General features: G+C 33.8%; 1 protein-coding gene across 1 annotated transcript in view; it reads left to right on the forward strand.

Moving 5' to 3' along the window:
* Su(z)12 (Polycomb protein Su(z)12) overlaps positions 1–14,814 on the forward strand; it is a 92,344-nt gene extending 77,530 nt beyond the window's left edge. The window contains exons 10-11 of the mRNA XM_081751309.1: positions 3,177–3,362; positions 8,159–14,814. Coding sequence (XP_081607435.1) covers positions 3,177–3,362; positions 8,159–8,519 — 547 coding nt within the window. The 3' untranslated portion in view covers positions 8,520–14,814. The remainder of the gene's footprint in view (positions 1–3,176; positions 3,363–8,158) is intronic.
* Positions 14,815–15,216: the final 402 nt, after the last annotated feature.

Raw genomic sequence — 15,216 nt, forward strand, 5'->3', positions numbered from 1 at the left:
TAATAAAATTGATTAGGAATATGGGATATTTATTGTAGGATACATGATGGATTTCGGTGTAGATTGGGACTAATTTGATCTTCATGGATTCATTAGTAATATGTGTTTTATTAATATTTTAAAAAAAACAATATAGTAACTTAGCTAATATTAACACGGCCGTCGCCATATTAGAAAAAAAAAATGACATGCGAAATATGGAATAATTTGGTAGTATTTGAAAAAATATATTAAAATTGAAGTTAAATTCAAAGTATAGCTTCTTTTAATGAGAAAAGAGACTTTAGTTTTTAAATATAATAATAATTGAAATTTGAAATGACTTATTATCAAATGTGTACTGTTCGCCTCACAAGAGGGGGTGAATGCAGTGTATAGAAGATCTTGCTATCAGCGTGTAGGACGGTCGGAAGGTCTCTACAAAATTTAACCTTGTTTCTACCATCGGAAATGAACTTTCAGGCCGTACCGTGTTTGAAAGAGTGTTTAGTTAATCTAGATAATATATCGAAGAACGGACCCTCTGGACAAGAAGGGTAAAACACTCCTTTCAAATCAAGTATATGAATTTGTTAATGCTTGTGAAACTTTGACTCGGCGCCATTTTGGTTAATGCTTGTGACTCGAGAGGAATATAAACTTGTTTCCGCTAAATTGAACACTCATTAAAACTAAACTGAGTTTCTTATAGTTCTTAGTGGTGTATTGTTAATAAAATTACGAGCTAAAATTATAATGATTAGCGAAGTTAGTTTTTCGTTTCGTCACTCACGTTTAAACAAATTATAGGAGGAAGGATTTGTTTGCTTCCTAGTTTGATCAGCTTGTTAATAACTTCCTTGCATATTCTATCTCCATGAGAATCCTATCGTAGCACGTTATTTACATGATCACACAAGGAAAAGAAATAAATAAGCAAACGTGGTACTGCATGTTAGATGGTAATAAGTTGTGATTTTTGTTGAATGTTATGTTATTCGTAAATAGTTCGTTGCGGATGGGAACCCCCTCTCACTTTTCCGAAGTTAAATTAATTGCTTATGTCCTTTACCTCCGATGTAGTTTTAATTTTCTTTTTGAGGGCGAAAGGTGGCAGAAGAGAATTACCTTTAACGATTACTCAGTATAATACGCAGTGTCAGTATAATGACATTATGAAATGCTATCTCATTTCGTATCCATCAATCATATTTCAAGTTTGGACTGAATCTGTGTGATTCACTTAATATTTGTCCCGTACTACGGAAATGCTCACAATGAAAAGCCAGAAATGCATGTTTTTGCTTTTCTCATGGGTGTCTGATTTAGTGTGTCATATGTTCGTTTCTTTTATTTGTTTCGTGTACATGGTGTTTATGCAAGGGTGATTCAGAAAGTAATGCTTTCAAGGTGATACCTTTATTAGTGTGTGACAAATAGCACCGGTACTGGTATCAGTGGTATGCTTGCAATGTCAGCTACAAATGGTGGCATCCTTTTTCAACATAGTCCCTATTATGGGTAACACACTTGCGCCAACGCGAAACAAGGTTTTTCATGCCGTCGGCAAAGAATTGTGGTGTTTGCTACCGGACGTCACCACTGGATGCGATAGATTGCTACATTATTCTGGAACGAGAAGAGATAGGAAGGTGAAACAAGTGACTTTCTGTAGCTTAAACATCAATGCATTAATGATCAACAGTTCATAATGTTTGCCGGACTATTGGCCAAGTAGCGGGGTTGGAGGCATTACTTTCTGAATCACCCACGTATTTTCATGTCTCATTATTAGTAGGTTAGATAGGTCTCGTCCTCATTAGGTTAGGTATAGTATAGTTTATAATCTTTATGAATGTATTTGTTTTGGGCCCCTGTTATTGACTGATTAGCTAAGATAGACTAAAATAGTAATGAGATGTAAGGAAGTAGCTTTGATTGATGGGATGTAGTATCCCATTTTAACAAGTGTACGAACGTTTTGTTCTTTGTCTTTGTTATTTGACAATTTGGAAAGATGGATCATGATTAAAGATAATAAAGTTGCAATCATCCTGATTAGGAAATAATAATAATAATAATAATGGAATGTGGGCATAAAGTAAATGATTAAGAGAGCTGATTTAAAAAATGTAGAAGTACGAGGACTTGACATAAAGTCCAATATCCAAGCTATATCTATCAATGTATCTGTATGTATAAAAGGAAAAACTCTAAACTGAGATGTGATTCTTATTTATTAGCGGTGTTGGAAAGAAATATCAAATTGAATTCTGATACAAATTTATTGAAATATGCTTATCATACAAAGCTCCTAATTGTAAAAGAAATATATAGTAACATCTATCAGAACTTTTTCCTGCTGTTAATTAATACAGATTTCTGGTATTTCTTTCTTCCTTGTATTTAATACAGAGGTTTGACCTGTTTATGAACAACATTAGTTCCCATGCATGTGTTATCTTCATATTATTGCTTTTGTTAATTGAATATGTACCTTAAATTTCATGGGTTCAGAAAGCTTATTATTTGCAATCAAAAGAAAAATTTAAATTATTGACTAGGCTAAACTGATATCGATTAAACGAAATAGAATTCTTTGAACAATCAGACAGAAATTTCATGATCGGGCTGTCACCACTGCAAGTTCCTGTAATATTTGTAGTTGAGATTTAAGTAAAAATAATTGGATGCGATGAATATCAGATAATTAGTTACACAGAAATAATTTTCCCTTTCATATAAATAATAGTCAGATGCTATGGATGTTAGATAAAATTTGGTTCCATAAAACCAATATGATCATTTATGAACAACTTTTTGTAGTACAGAACTCGGCGACCCCTTAGCCATATATTTTTTCTTATACTACAAAATTTGGCAACCCTTTGGCAGGATTTAAGTTACTCCAGTCATTATTTTTATTTATTTAATTTTTTTAAGTATTAATACAAAGTAAATAAGTAACAATTCAGACTCTTTGTGGCGTAAGAATGGAGTGAGAAAGATTAAACTGTCTTGTAACACGGTCTTTTTCAAATAAAGCCTGCTCAAGGAGCTAATATTGTCAAAATTGTTAAAAATATATCGTCGATCAGTTTTTTTGAGTTCTCTGGGATTTCATGTCATTTCATTCTTTAACTGTGTAACTTGTTCTGTAGATATAATCACTGTCACATTTTATATTTTTTTTCAAGACTTTATCACCACACCACAACGTGCCTACCAATTCATCCAAAAGAAATGGATATTGATTCAGAAGGAGAAAATGATCCAAAATGGTTGCAAACAAAAACCATGATGATGATTGACGATTTTACAGATGTAAATGAAGGAGAAAAGGAATTGATGAAAATGTGGAATCTTCACGTGATGAAATATGGGTAAGTGGTCAGTTTTAAATTAATTTCGTGCTCATTTATTGATATTAATGTTCCCATTAATAGCGTGTATGAGTATTAACATATCACTTTGGGTGAGGAATACTTCTGTGCTGATTTGAGTGTACTTTGCTTAACCAAGCATTGAAGACACTTTTTTAAATGATAGTAAACACATATTTATTTTTAGTGCACATGGTCTCGAGCTCTGTTCTTTGGGAGCTCAGTCACAAGTAGTCTTCAGTCGATTATTGTGGGATGTAAAAATAAATGAACAAAGAGCTGAAACATGGTTGTTAAAAATTCAAGTTCCTTGCAGTATATTGCATATGTGAAAATTTACTTAACTTTTGGCTTTCAAATAACTTGTATTGCATTGTGATCAAGTATTATACTCCAATAGGCACTTAAGAAATACATAAGACGACATTTCGGTGACAGGCCTTATACGACAGACTGTCAAGCATTATACTGATTTTGTCGATTTTAAATTGTAAGGTACTATTTCACCCAAATCACCTGACGTGTATTGGAGAATAACCTAAAATAACGATTGTCTTAATTGCATTATAGCTAGCTAGTTTTGGCCATTATACATTTATCTACAAAAATTACGCCTGCACATGTATATAATTACAAGGTGACTATAAGTGCAGAAACTGAACTTGCTGACTTAAAATACTATTTCTGTTGTTAATAAATACCATGATCCTTATATGAACTCAGCAAAGTTTTCTGTTTACTATTTGCTCGGTTTACTACACAAATGAAAAAGCATACAGGAGCAGATAAGTCCTGAAACTTATATTTAAAAATAAAGAAAAATGAACGAAATACAGGACAGAAGTAGATTGTGATCTTTTTATTCCTGAGATATAATTTAGATTAAAGGAAAATATAATTATGTTATATAATAATATAATTATAATTTAAATTATATACAGTGTATATTGGTATGAAAAAACGCAACATTAAAACAACAATTAAGGATCAGTTTAAAGACTTCTTAAAGAGAATGAATCAGCAACTAAAAGCATATCAAAGTATTTTATTTCGTAGTAAATATAATACAGAAGACACATTCGCATGTGTTCGACGAAATGTAATTCCTTTTCCCTGCTTGCAGAATGAATTCATCCTACCTTGGTTTAGGCACGACTGTCAGTGTAGTAAATAAAAAACATTAAATTTTTAAGTTGAACAACCCTTCAAACCAAAGACCGTGATTAATGAAAGTGAATGATGGTAAAATTAAATTATTTTGTGCTCTCCAACCGAGAATCGAACCTTGGGACCACGTACAAAAGGTGCAGCACTAGCTACTAGATTAGCGGGGAGGGCTTTGTTAGCGTAGTGTGTGACTTGTGAGTGTGTTTGTGTTTTCTTACTGGACCGATAATCCCGCTCAAACTGAGACACTTTCGGAAAAGTAGTACGTTGTATAACTTTCCCAAATGTTGATGATTTCTCGCTGGGTCGAAAATATCACCAATGACTCTCTTTTGGGAGGGTTATGGTGTAGCCCTGTATGACGCAAAGTTGAGTCTTTCAGTGATCAGGAAGCAGTGTAAGAGCAAGAGTTGTAACGTTGGCTTGACTTTCATCAAGAAGTCACCAGCAGGAATAAAGATTCCGTGGCTACAGCTTTCGGTTCTTCAACAAAGGAGATGAGGACACAGCCATGCACACAAGTCACCACCAGCATGCAAATGAAATTTCATATTCATAGAATGACCATTAAGAGAATCCCTCGATCCAAGTCCAGGTGGCAAATTGTCTAAATGTGTCTTTGAGAACTGTCATATTTAAATTATATGACTCACCACTTCAGGTAAATTGAAATAAAAAAATAAAAAAAGTTCTGAGTTTGCCCTTATTACCCGGAACGCCTCAAATATATTAGGTAGGATTAGTAATAAAATGTTTATTTATAATGTATAAATATAATCGTTATGGACATTTTTAATATATATATATATAAATATAAATATAATTTTTTCTTAGAAAAATAGGTCGTACATTTGTAATGAAATATGTGTTTGTAATATTGTGAAGAACATTGTCGTAACCCTTTCCAAACACTGGTTCCAAAATAAGTCACCTCCGCTACTAAACTCCAAACTATCTTTATATATATATATATATATATATACACAATGTGATCAAAAGTATCCGGATCCTGGCTGAAAATGACTTAAAAGTTCGTGGCGCTTTCCATCGGTATTGCTGGAATTCAATATGGTGTTGGCCCACCCTTAGCCTTGATGACAGCTTCCACTCTCGCAGGCATACTTTCAATCAGGTGCTGGAAGGTTTCTTGAGGAATGGCACCCCATTCTTCACGGAGTGCTGAACTGAGGAGAGGTATCGATGTAAGTCGGTGAGGCCTGGCACGAAGTCGGCGTTCCAAAACATTCCAAAGGTGTTCTATAGGATTCAAGTCAGGACTTTGTGTAGGCCAGTCCATTACAGGGATGTTATGATCGTGTAACCACTCCGCCACAGGCCGTGCAGTATGAACAGGTGCTCGATCGTGTTGAAAGATTCAATCGCCATCCCCGAATTGCTCTTCAACAGTGGGAAGCAAGAAGGTGCTTAAAACATTAATGTAGGCCTGCGCTGTGAGAGTGCCACGCGAAACAACAAGGGGTGCAAGCTCCCTCCAAGAAAAACACGACCACACCATAACACCACCACCACGTCCGAATTTTACTGTTGGCACTACACACGCTGACAGATGACGTTCACCGGACATTCGCCATACCCACACGTTGCCATCGGATTGCCACATTGTGTACCGTGATTCGTCATTCCACACAACGTTTTTTCACTGTTCAATCGTTCAATGTTTACGCTCCTTACACCAAGCGGGGCGTCGTTTGGCATTTACCTGCGTGATGTATGGCTTATGAGCAGCCCCTCGACCATGAAATCCAAGTTTTCTCACCTCACGCCTAACTGTCATAGTACTTGGAGTGGATCCTGATACAGTTTGGAATTCCTGTGTGATGGTCTGGATCAGTGGCGAAGGGTGATAGTTTCAAGAGGGTAGGCCCAATGTTCTACTACTACTACTAATAATAATAACGATAATAATAATAGAGCTCCTTCGTGGCTAAGCGGTTAGCGTACGCGCCTTTGGTGTGGGAGACCCGTGTTCGATTCCCGGTGGGAGCTCATGTGGTTCGGATTCCACGTTAATCAGTAGGTCCACGTCTCATATAGCCTCGCTGCTGAACGGGACGTAAAACTCAAAATAAACTCAAAAAAAAAAAGATAATAATAATAATAATAATAATAATAATAATAATAATAATAATAGTAAAGTGAAACAGATTAGACATAAATATTTTACTACAGAAATACAAGAAGACGAATTCACATAAATTTAATGCAATTGTAGTTCATCGACAGCACTTATTCGATCCGGATCTCAATTTTCATAATGAAATTGACGTATGCGACTCATAGCTGATCTTAATTCGCCATAATTAAGGCGTTAGTCTTCGTTTCTTAATAACACATTAATTTTCAAAAGACCACTGACAGAAGGTTCTTTAATAGCAATTATATTACGTATATTCATATTTTCCACTTACCGACATTTTCTCTCATTCACTTTTGCAAATGTAAGATAAAAATCACTCATAATATCTCGAAAACACACACTCTTTCTAATAAACTCAACAAGTCTGATTTCGTACAGGTTTGCGCCAACGCAACGGAATAAAGGCGCATTAGTTTGCAATAATAGGCGTAGCGCCTTTAGAATTTCTTGTTCCAGTTTTTGCGTTGCGTTAGAGTCCGCAAAATTAAGCAAAGTTGGAACGGAATGGAGGCCACGTTATCTTGCTCTTTATTTGTTTGATATATCGAATCGAAATCGAAGGTCTCGAGAGAAACTAGTAGGTAGAAACGAAAGTCGATGAGCGCTGAGGCCGGTCTCCTTCGCAGGTTATACGCTGGTGAAGAAAACGTCATTTCCAACACGTTCTCTCGCGGGATTTTCTGAGTAGCTTGGCGGTAGTTCTTCTGCCGCCTGAGACACTGCTCGGTGAGCCTCCCAGCAGTGGTGCCAACCACGATTTCTTTATCGAACATTTTTTTTTTTCAACTTAGAAAATATAATGCATTCTGTGCAGGGAAAATGAATTAATTATAAATTATAATTTCTGAAAGTAAATGGGTAGGCCGGGCCTCAGGGCCTCTTACCACCCTTCGCCACTGGTCTGGATAGATGTCTGCCTATTACACTTTACGACCCTCTTCAAGTGTCGGCGGTCTCTGTCAGTCAACAGACGAGGTCGGCCTATACGCTTTTGTGGTGTACGTGTCCCTTCACGTTTCCACTTCACTATCACATCAAACACAGTGGACCTAGGGATGTTTGGGAGTGTGAAATCTCGCGTACAGACTTCTGACACAAGTGACATCCAACCACCTGACCACGTTAGAAGTCCGTGACTTCCGCAGAGCGTCCCATTCTGCTTTGTCACGATGTCTAATGACTACTGAGGTCGCTGATAATGAATACCTGACAGTAGATGGCAGCACAATGCACCTAATATGAAAAACGTATGTTTTTGGGGATGTCCGGATACTGTTGATCACATAGTATATATATATATATATTGAAATTAATAATTTTGTAGACTGTTGATATTTACGGAATATGGACAAACCGTTGCAAGGACCATCTTTCGGGAAAACTACGTTTAGTCGTATACATTTTCGCTTTACATATCTTGGTTGTTTCATGTGTCATTCTATTAATAATGATCCAAATCTTGCACTTTCAGGTACGTAGGTGATTGTCAAATTCCACTAGCATGTTCAATGTTCCTTGACAATAAAGGTAGGGAACTTCTCACCAAAAATTTGTACAGGAACTTTGTGTTGCATATGTGTAATCTATTTGATTTTGGCCTCATCAGTCCTGTGACAGTCTATACGACAATTCAGAAACTCCAAAAGATGACCGATACACCAGAAATTAAGAAAATTCTGCGTGAATCTTGGCAGACGCAGCGAAATCGTTGGATTACTTCGCAAGTGATAAAACGAGAGGAGAACTGCACTCCACAGCTTGGAAGAGCTCGAGAGGAGAGTCGCCGAAAAGCGTCTGATGCAGACCATTCTGCTAAAACAAGTGGTAGTTAGCGGCCTTCAGCGTGCCGACGGCGTCATTCCCAATTTATTGATGCAAAACCATAGAATGTAGATCAATTTCTTTCTCCTGTGGAGAGTATAAAAAGTTTCCTTGCCTCGTAGTAGAATTTAAACAGTTTTGCGTGTGTTAAGTATGTGCGGTTGGGCTTATGCGCGAGAGTTGTATGTGTGTGTATATTGTTTTGTGTGTCTGTGTTCAGTTTTATATGTAACAGCTTCAGCTTCTGTGGTACTTGATACGGTGGCATTATTTGATATTTTTAGTTGTGTTGTTAGAAGTAGAACCGGTTTTTGTACTAGAAGATGATTATGCAAATAAACTGTTGTAGTTTATTGGAACAAAAAACAATCACTTTATATGTTTGTGAAAAACACGTTAAAAAATTTGAGGGATATATATATATTTACATTCTGTATTCAAGATTTTTTTAAACGCAACTTCTCTACAGAAATAATTTTTAGAAGTTAAAACTACTGTACTTTGTGGGGAAAAATATACAGTTTAAATTTTAAACTACCATAGTGATAATACTAAAATAACAATTGACTGGAAAACACAGGAATATCATTGTATCATTTCATAAGCACCACAATATGCCTTACAGTTCAACTTTTTGAGAGCATTGTACATTATCTTCAGACAAAAAGAAATTTTACGTAATGTTGTTATACTTAAGTAATACAGCTAAAAGCTTTTTTTTTCCTTATATGGAACTCAGCTGAAATTAATGAAATAAAGGAAGAGAAAACAGTTTGTACATATGTCTTATACTAGTTTTGTTTATTAATATATGCAGTGTTCATTTTTGCCAATAAAGAGTGAGGCTATGTAGTAAGCTTTTTTGTCGAAATGTAAAGGAATATGTCATATTACTGGCAAGATTTCAAGTTTAATGCTTGTATGTTAATGATATAAAACTAGGGAAAGAATAGTATTTGATGTATATTGTTTAAGAAACTTCACTGACAAAAGAGAAGTGTTTTATTTATGAAGCCTTGAATTAGAATTGAATTATTATAAGTCGTTTAAAAATATGTAACATGTAGATGAACTTGTGTAGTATTATATTTGTGGCGTTAATTATTATTGTTTATTCGAAAGTATGAAATTTAACAATTGTAAACATTACTCATATATGGGATGGAACCTTACTTCTGTGTGTCATATTTTGTAATAACTCCGGAAGGACTATAAAATTGATGTTGTGTCTAAATTTGCGTAAAATGTAGAGAAAATCGAATTTCCTGATAACTAAGTACCTGTTGTATTTTGTATGCTTGGAAGAACATGATAGTAAAGGCACCAAGTTCTTTCACTTTGCTTTGAAATGTAATAACTTTTTGAATATAGTAAGATTTTTTTCTCGTGTATGTGTGTGTGTGTGTGCGCGAGTGAGTGTGTAAATACATATACAGAAAATAATGTCAGCCCTTTTTACTTTATTTTCAAAGAGAAAAACTTATAACAAATAATAATACACATGACTAGTGAAAATATTATAGTTACTCCAAAACTAATTTTTCACCTTTCGTAGTTGATTTTAATATTGTTCTCTGGTTCATTCTGATCAAGTATGCTTCTTTTTTTACTTATATATGTGTAAATATCACCGTGTGTGAGTATTAGATATTCGTACTTGTATAACGGGTTACTAACAGTAGCTTTCTCCGTGTTTCTGTAAATGAAATGAAGGCTGATATGCATGTGACTTGTAACTCCAATTAATAGTATTTTGTGAATTCAGTTTCTTTGTAATGACTTGAGTGTAAATGCTGACCGTTGTTGTAGACGCATTTCATAAATATTTTTTTTTTCCTTTCTTTCTTTATGTAATAAGTCATAAATTTCACCATCTGTGATAGATTAACGGTTAACTATGATCTTTGTAACTGTAACTTTTTTAAAAGTATAAATCTTAAGTATATGAACTAGAGCTGGAAAATACTGGGTGCAGTGGTAATAATGGTTACCATATTTAACATAACCATAACTAAGATTAAAATATTCAGCTTACTATAATTAGATTATCAAAATTTAACAAATATAATATTCCAGGAATAATATGTTTATAATCAGTAGAACCAAAAAATGAAGCTATTGACATTTCGGTAAGTGAACGTAATTAGTATCTATGTACTGATATCAGAATTACTTCTACCGGCATGCAACAAAATATAATAATTTTTCCGATTAAAACTGCTTGCTGAGCAAAACAATACTTTTATTGTAAAAATTATTAACGTGTAACAGTTTCGCCATCTATCCGCGTGGCTTCATCAGACACTACCTAGATTATCAAAATTTAACACTGTAAATGCAAGAATGTAGATAGTGTCTGATGAAGCCAAAGTGGATAGTTGGTGAAACTTTTATACGTTAATAATTTTTACAATGAACTTATTATTTTGCTTAGCGAGTAGTATAAATCGGATTTACCTTTACTGAAAGCGAAGCGTGTACAATGGAAAATAATTCTTCAAGTGAAGAAAATAACTGTTTAGATGACTGTTGAGTATATATAGTATTTTTGTTGTATGTACTGATATAATTAAGTCTGGCTTAAAATTTGAAGTAAATTGCAGTATTAATAAAATAGCATATTTTCATTAACAACAGTAATTCCTTGTGTTTATTTACTTTGTTTTATTTTCATAAGTTCATGAGATGGTGGCTAGAATAGAGATGCAGGGCTCGGAAAAAACCGAAGTTTTTTCCATGGCTTTTCTGGGAAATTTTGGGCTTTTAAAAATATGTTAATTTGGGTATCTTCTAGTTCTCCCCCAATCTTGCACATATAAGATCTCCAGTGTTACTCACTTTATAAAATACAGCTGAGCGAGAAGACCCGCAGGGTTCGTTGTTTTCTACCTTTATCACAATTTAGATCAAAAGAAAGTACTCGGTTCTGGAGCCATGAAACGAGTTGGGGGAGATTCTAAATGCCATCCTTTCAATTTTAGCAGAGAACATTACGTTTCACTGTTATTTTCCCATTATAACAAACACACACAAGATATATATATAATATTGGGTTCTGAAGAAAAACCAAAAAAATCAGTAATCCTGGATAATTGGTCATACAATAGGGAAGAAAAAGTGCAACTCGCTAGATGAGTGGATTTTCTAGTTCCAGTGTATGAATGAGTCAAGTAATATTGTCAATTCCATTATCAAGCTAAGTGCATGGTTCCCAGAGACACGGTTTTCGTTCAAAATAATACATCTGCCAGATAAAGAGAACAGGCAAGTGGATTTTATTTTATTGTTTATATAAATATGTTTCCCTACTTCTCTTATCTTTGATCTATTTGCTCTTTACAATCTCTTCTTTTGGTAAATTAAAAATGCAATTCTCCCTTCCATTATAGCGTTTAGAAATCAATACAAAACCGAACCGTTGTAACTTCCATATATAGCTCATGGTCTTGGGAAGCCACTGGAAACAAATAACACCAGGACAGGCGGAAATACATTATGCTTAACTCATCCATTGTTTGTAGAATTATTAGATTAACGTTCAACAACAGTAAGTTTTAGTAAACAGTGTTAACAATAACTGTTCTGAAAATGTAGTAAGATTCCATGGTACAAAATTATTTTTTAAAATTTGAGTAAACTTAAATTTCATTATAACTATATATAACATTTATTGAAGCCGTTAAAATTAGAGATATAACAAACTTATTTCAAACATTTTGACACTATAACAATAAAGAAAGAAGAAACTTTGTGAATAATGATACTTCACTAACGTTTAAACTAAAATCATACACAAAATAGCCATTTTAATTTAATTTTGTAAACTGAACTGATATTAGGTTCTAATAGAATATCTGAAGCTCAGGATAAAGTGTTCCCTGAATGAGATATAAACAGAATTTTACACCAAAGCAAAAATGGTTTTGTAGTTATTTCTTAGTTTATGGTACTTTTTTTTTCTCGTCTATCAGTTTAAATTAAGCAACCAGTAAAACACACATCTTAAATGGATGATTTCCAGGCACTTGATAAGATCGTTAGGGAATCAGAACGACACCTGGGATATGGTGGGTTACATAAATTGCACTTGCTGGCAACAAGCCCAGTACCAGTTTGAAAAACAATTAAGACTGCCAGCCCCAAACGAAATATAGATCTCACAGGTACTGAATGTTGTAAACACACTTAAGTGTAGAATCCGTTACCGGGAAATAAAAGTGGTACTTGAATAAGGAAGCCAGAAAAAAAAAAAAATAATAAATAAAATTTCTTCTTTTTGTCATAAAGCCAGCTTTTTGCATCTCTAGTGTAGTGTGATTCTACTTCTACAATCAGTATAAAATCAAAATATTACGTTATCACAAACAATATATTATATACAATAAGAAAATAAACTATAAAATTGCGTTAGTAAATCTTAGTTGTGGAGCCTATTCTACAATTTCAGTTCAGATGTAACAATGTAAAAATATTGTTTTCTCTCTCTTTCTTTGTCCCCTCCCTTCCCCCCCCCCTCCTAAGTTTTATATTTGCGCTCAAGTGAAAATAAATGGTTCGTATTCTGTTCGTGAATAATTTATACATTTAAATTATGTTTACGTGAGCTACATTATATCTTCAGAAAGAAATCACTAAAGTGATCTTGAAATATGTACGTATCTACTCAAACAAATTGTACATTATTTCACTATTTGCACTCAATTCTTCAGTGATTTTAACGGTGCGGAGTGCTAAAGTTAAATAGAATAAGAGTTGACAGCATCGAGTTCTGGAAACAAATCAGAATTTGTTCATTAAGTAAATTATTAGAAATTATACTTGTATAAATTTTAGTCATACAGATCCTCACGATAAAGGCTAGTCTGTGTATTCTTTAAAATATTATATTGTATCTAAATTCTAATTTCTCCGAGCGAACTCTTTATTATTTGTGCCACAAAGTTTACTTGGGGTGTTAATTTGCACTGTGAAGAGGGAATTTTAGGTAAGTCACGTGAAACTTACTCTAGTTTAGAATTATTGGCTGAAAAATAATAACCAATTGAGGGGCATATAAACCATATAGGAAGAAAACATTTGAACTGATGATGCAAAAGAATAATACAGTTTTAAGTCTTTGTATCCTCTGTATGTAAGTGAAAATCGTCGGTCTTAATCGTAATCTCATCCTATCTTCGTGATCAACACAGCCGACATTTTGAAGAAATTAAATGTATTCATACAGACGCTGTTGTGACCTCAAATGGTTTAAATACAAAGGTGGCCTATATGCAGTCTACACTTTAATTATTAATCTGAATATTTTATGTTTCTTAAAATTTGATTGATTTGAAGTGTCGACCATCAGGCCAATATAATTTAAATTGTACTTATAAGTGAATTTATTAAAACTCCTTGAATTTTCAGTGTTAAAAAAAAAGCCATAATATGTGCGGAATCTTGTAGTGTATTTTTGAGAATCCTGTATTAAGTGCCTTTTTTAAAAAATTACTTTGTAATGATTTATTGGTATGTTTAGTTCAGTGTAATTAAATGTGTGAGCATTCTGAGTATATGTGCGTATGTGTGTAAATGATTGCAAGTTAAGTTCAAAATTTGGATTTCTTTAGTAGACATACATATATATATTCTTCTCTCTGTATCGTTAGCGAGTTCGAGCTAACCTTTAAGAATCTGTGGTGTTCCTTGCTTTTATGTACATCTTAACACGTCTCAGCTTAAAGAGTAATAATATTGTTAGATTACCAAAGAGGTCATTTATTTAGAAGTCCATCCATATTCATGTGTGATTATATTATCATTGATATATAAGTATGGAAGAAAAATCCATCGTAGTGAAGCTTCGGTTACTATTAAGCTAATTATAAATAAAGTTAATTGATTTCGTTCTACACTTTATGTACGTATGTGTGGAGATTTTTTTTGTTAATAGTAAACTTAAGAAGACTTTTTCCTTCTACTGAATAAAATCAATATATATATACTAAAGGCACTGCCAGATTGTAGATTGTATAATAGTTTTGTATTGATTGTAATGATGACAAAAGAGTTTCGTAAGTACATAATGAGAGTTGGTGATATAGCAGAATCGAGTGATAATATGGCAGTTTAGAGCATTAAGATTGAAGTTCAAATAGTTGGTTTAGATGGCTGGATGCAGCAAGTCAGGAATGGGTAATCACCAATGTGTTCTTACATCTTTTCGTAATTCATTAGTAATGCAGATTCACATCAAAACTGCCAGAAAACTTCCATTATTTGTCATCTGTTTTTGTTAATATTTACATTAAAGTGTGAAACAATGAACTATGTTTTTTATGTGCATACATATATAAAGTTTCCGAAACCATGTAATTGTGTGTAAAAGTTATTCGAGAGCTAATATCGAATCTCGGAATTCGAATTTCTTCACCACCAGGTTTTAAACAGTTTAAAATAACTATTTCACCTGATTATTACTATTATTATTACAAAAACAGTAGTAAAGGGTGTCCCAACGAATGAAATACACGTAATAGAATACCTGTCTGAAGAAGAATAAAAAATACATTTATATCATTACATCGTTTTAAGAATTCCATGGTTGTTTTACGTAACATGTCTTGAAATTGAGTTGGTATTACCTGTCTAACGAGTTCATCCGTTTGTTTTGTGAAGTCGCTGCTGCTGTGTTTATATGCCGTAATTGGTTGAAATACTTCAGAAGGG

This window comes from Thermobia domestica, chromosome 3, assembly GCF_964235325.1.
Source record: "Thermobia domestica chromosome 3, izTheDome1.hap1.1, whole genome shotgun sequence".
NCBI lineage: Eukaryota > Metazoa > Arthropoda > Insecta > Zygentoma > Lepismatidae > Thermobia > Thermobia domestica.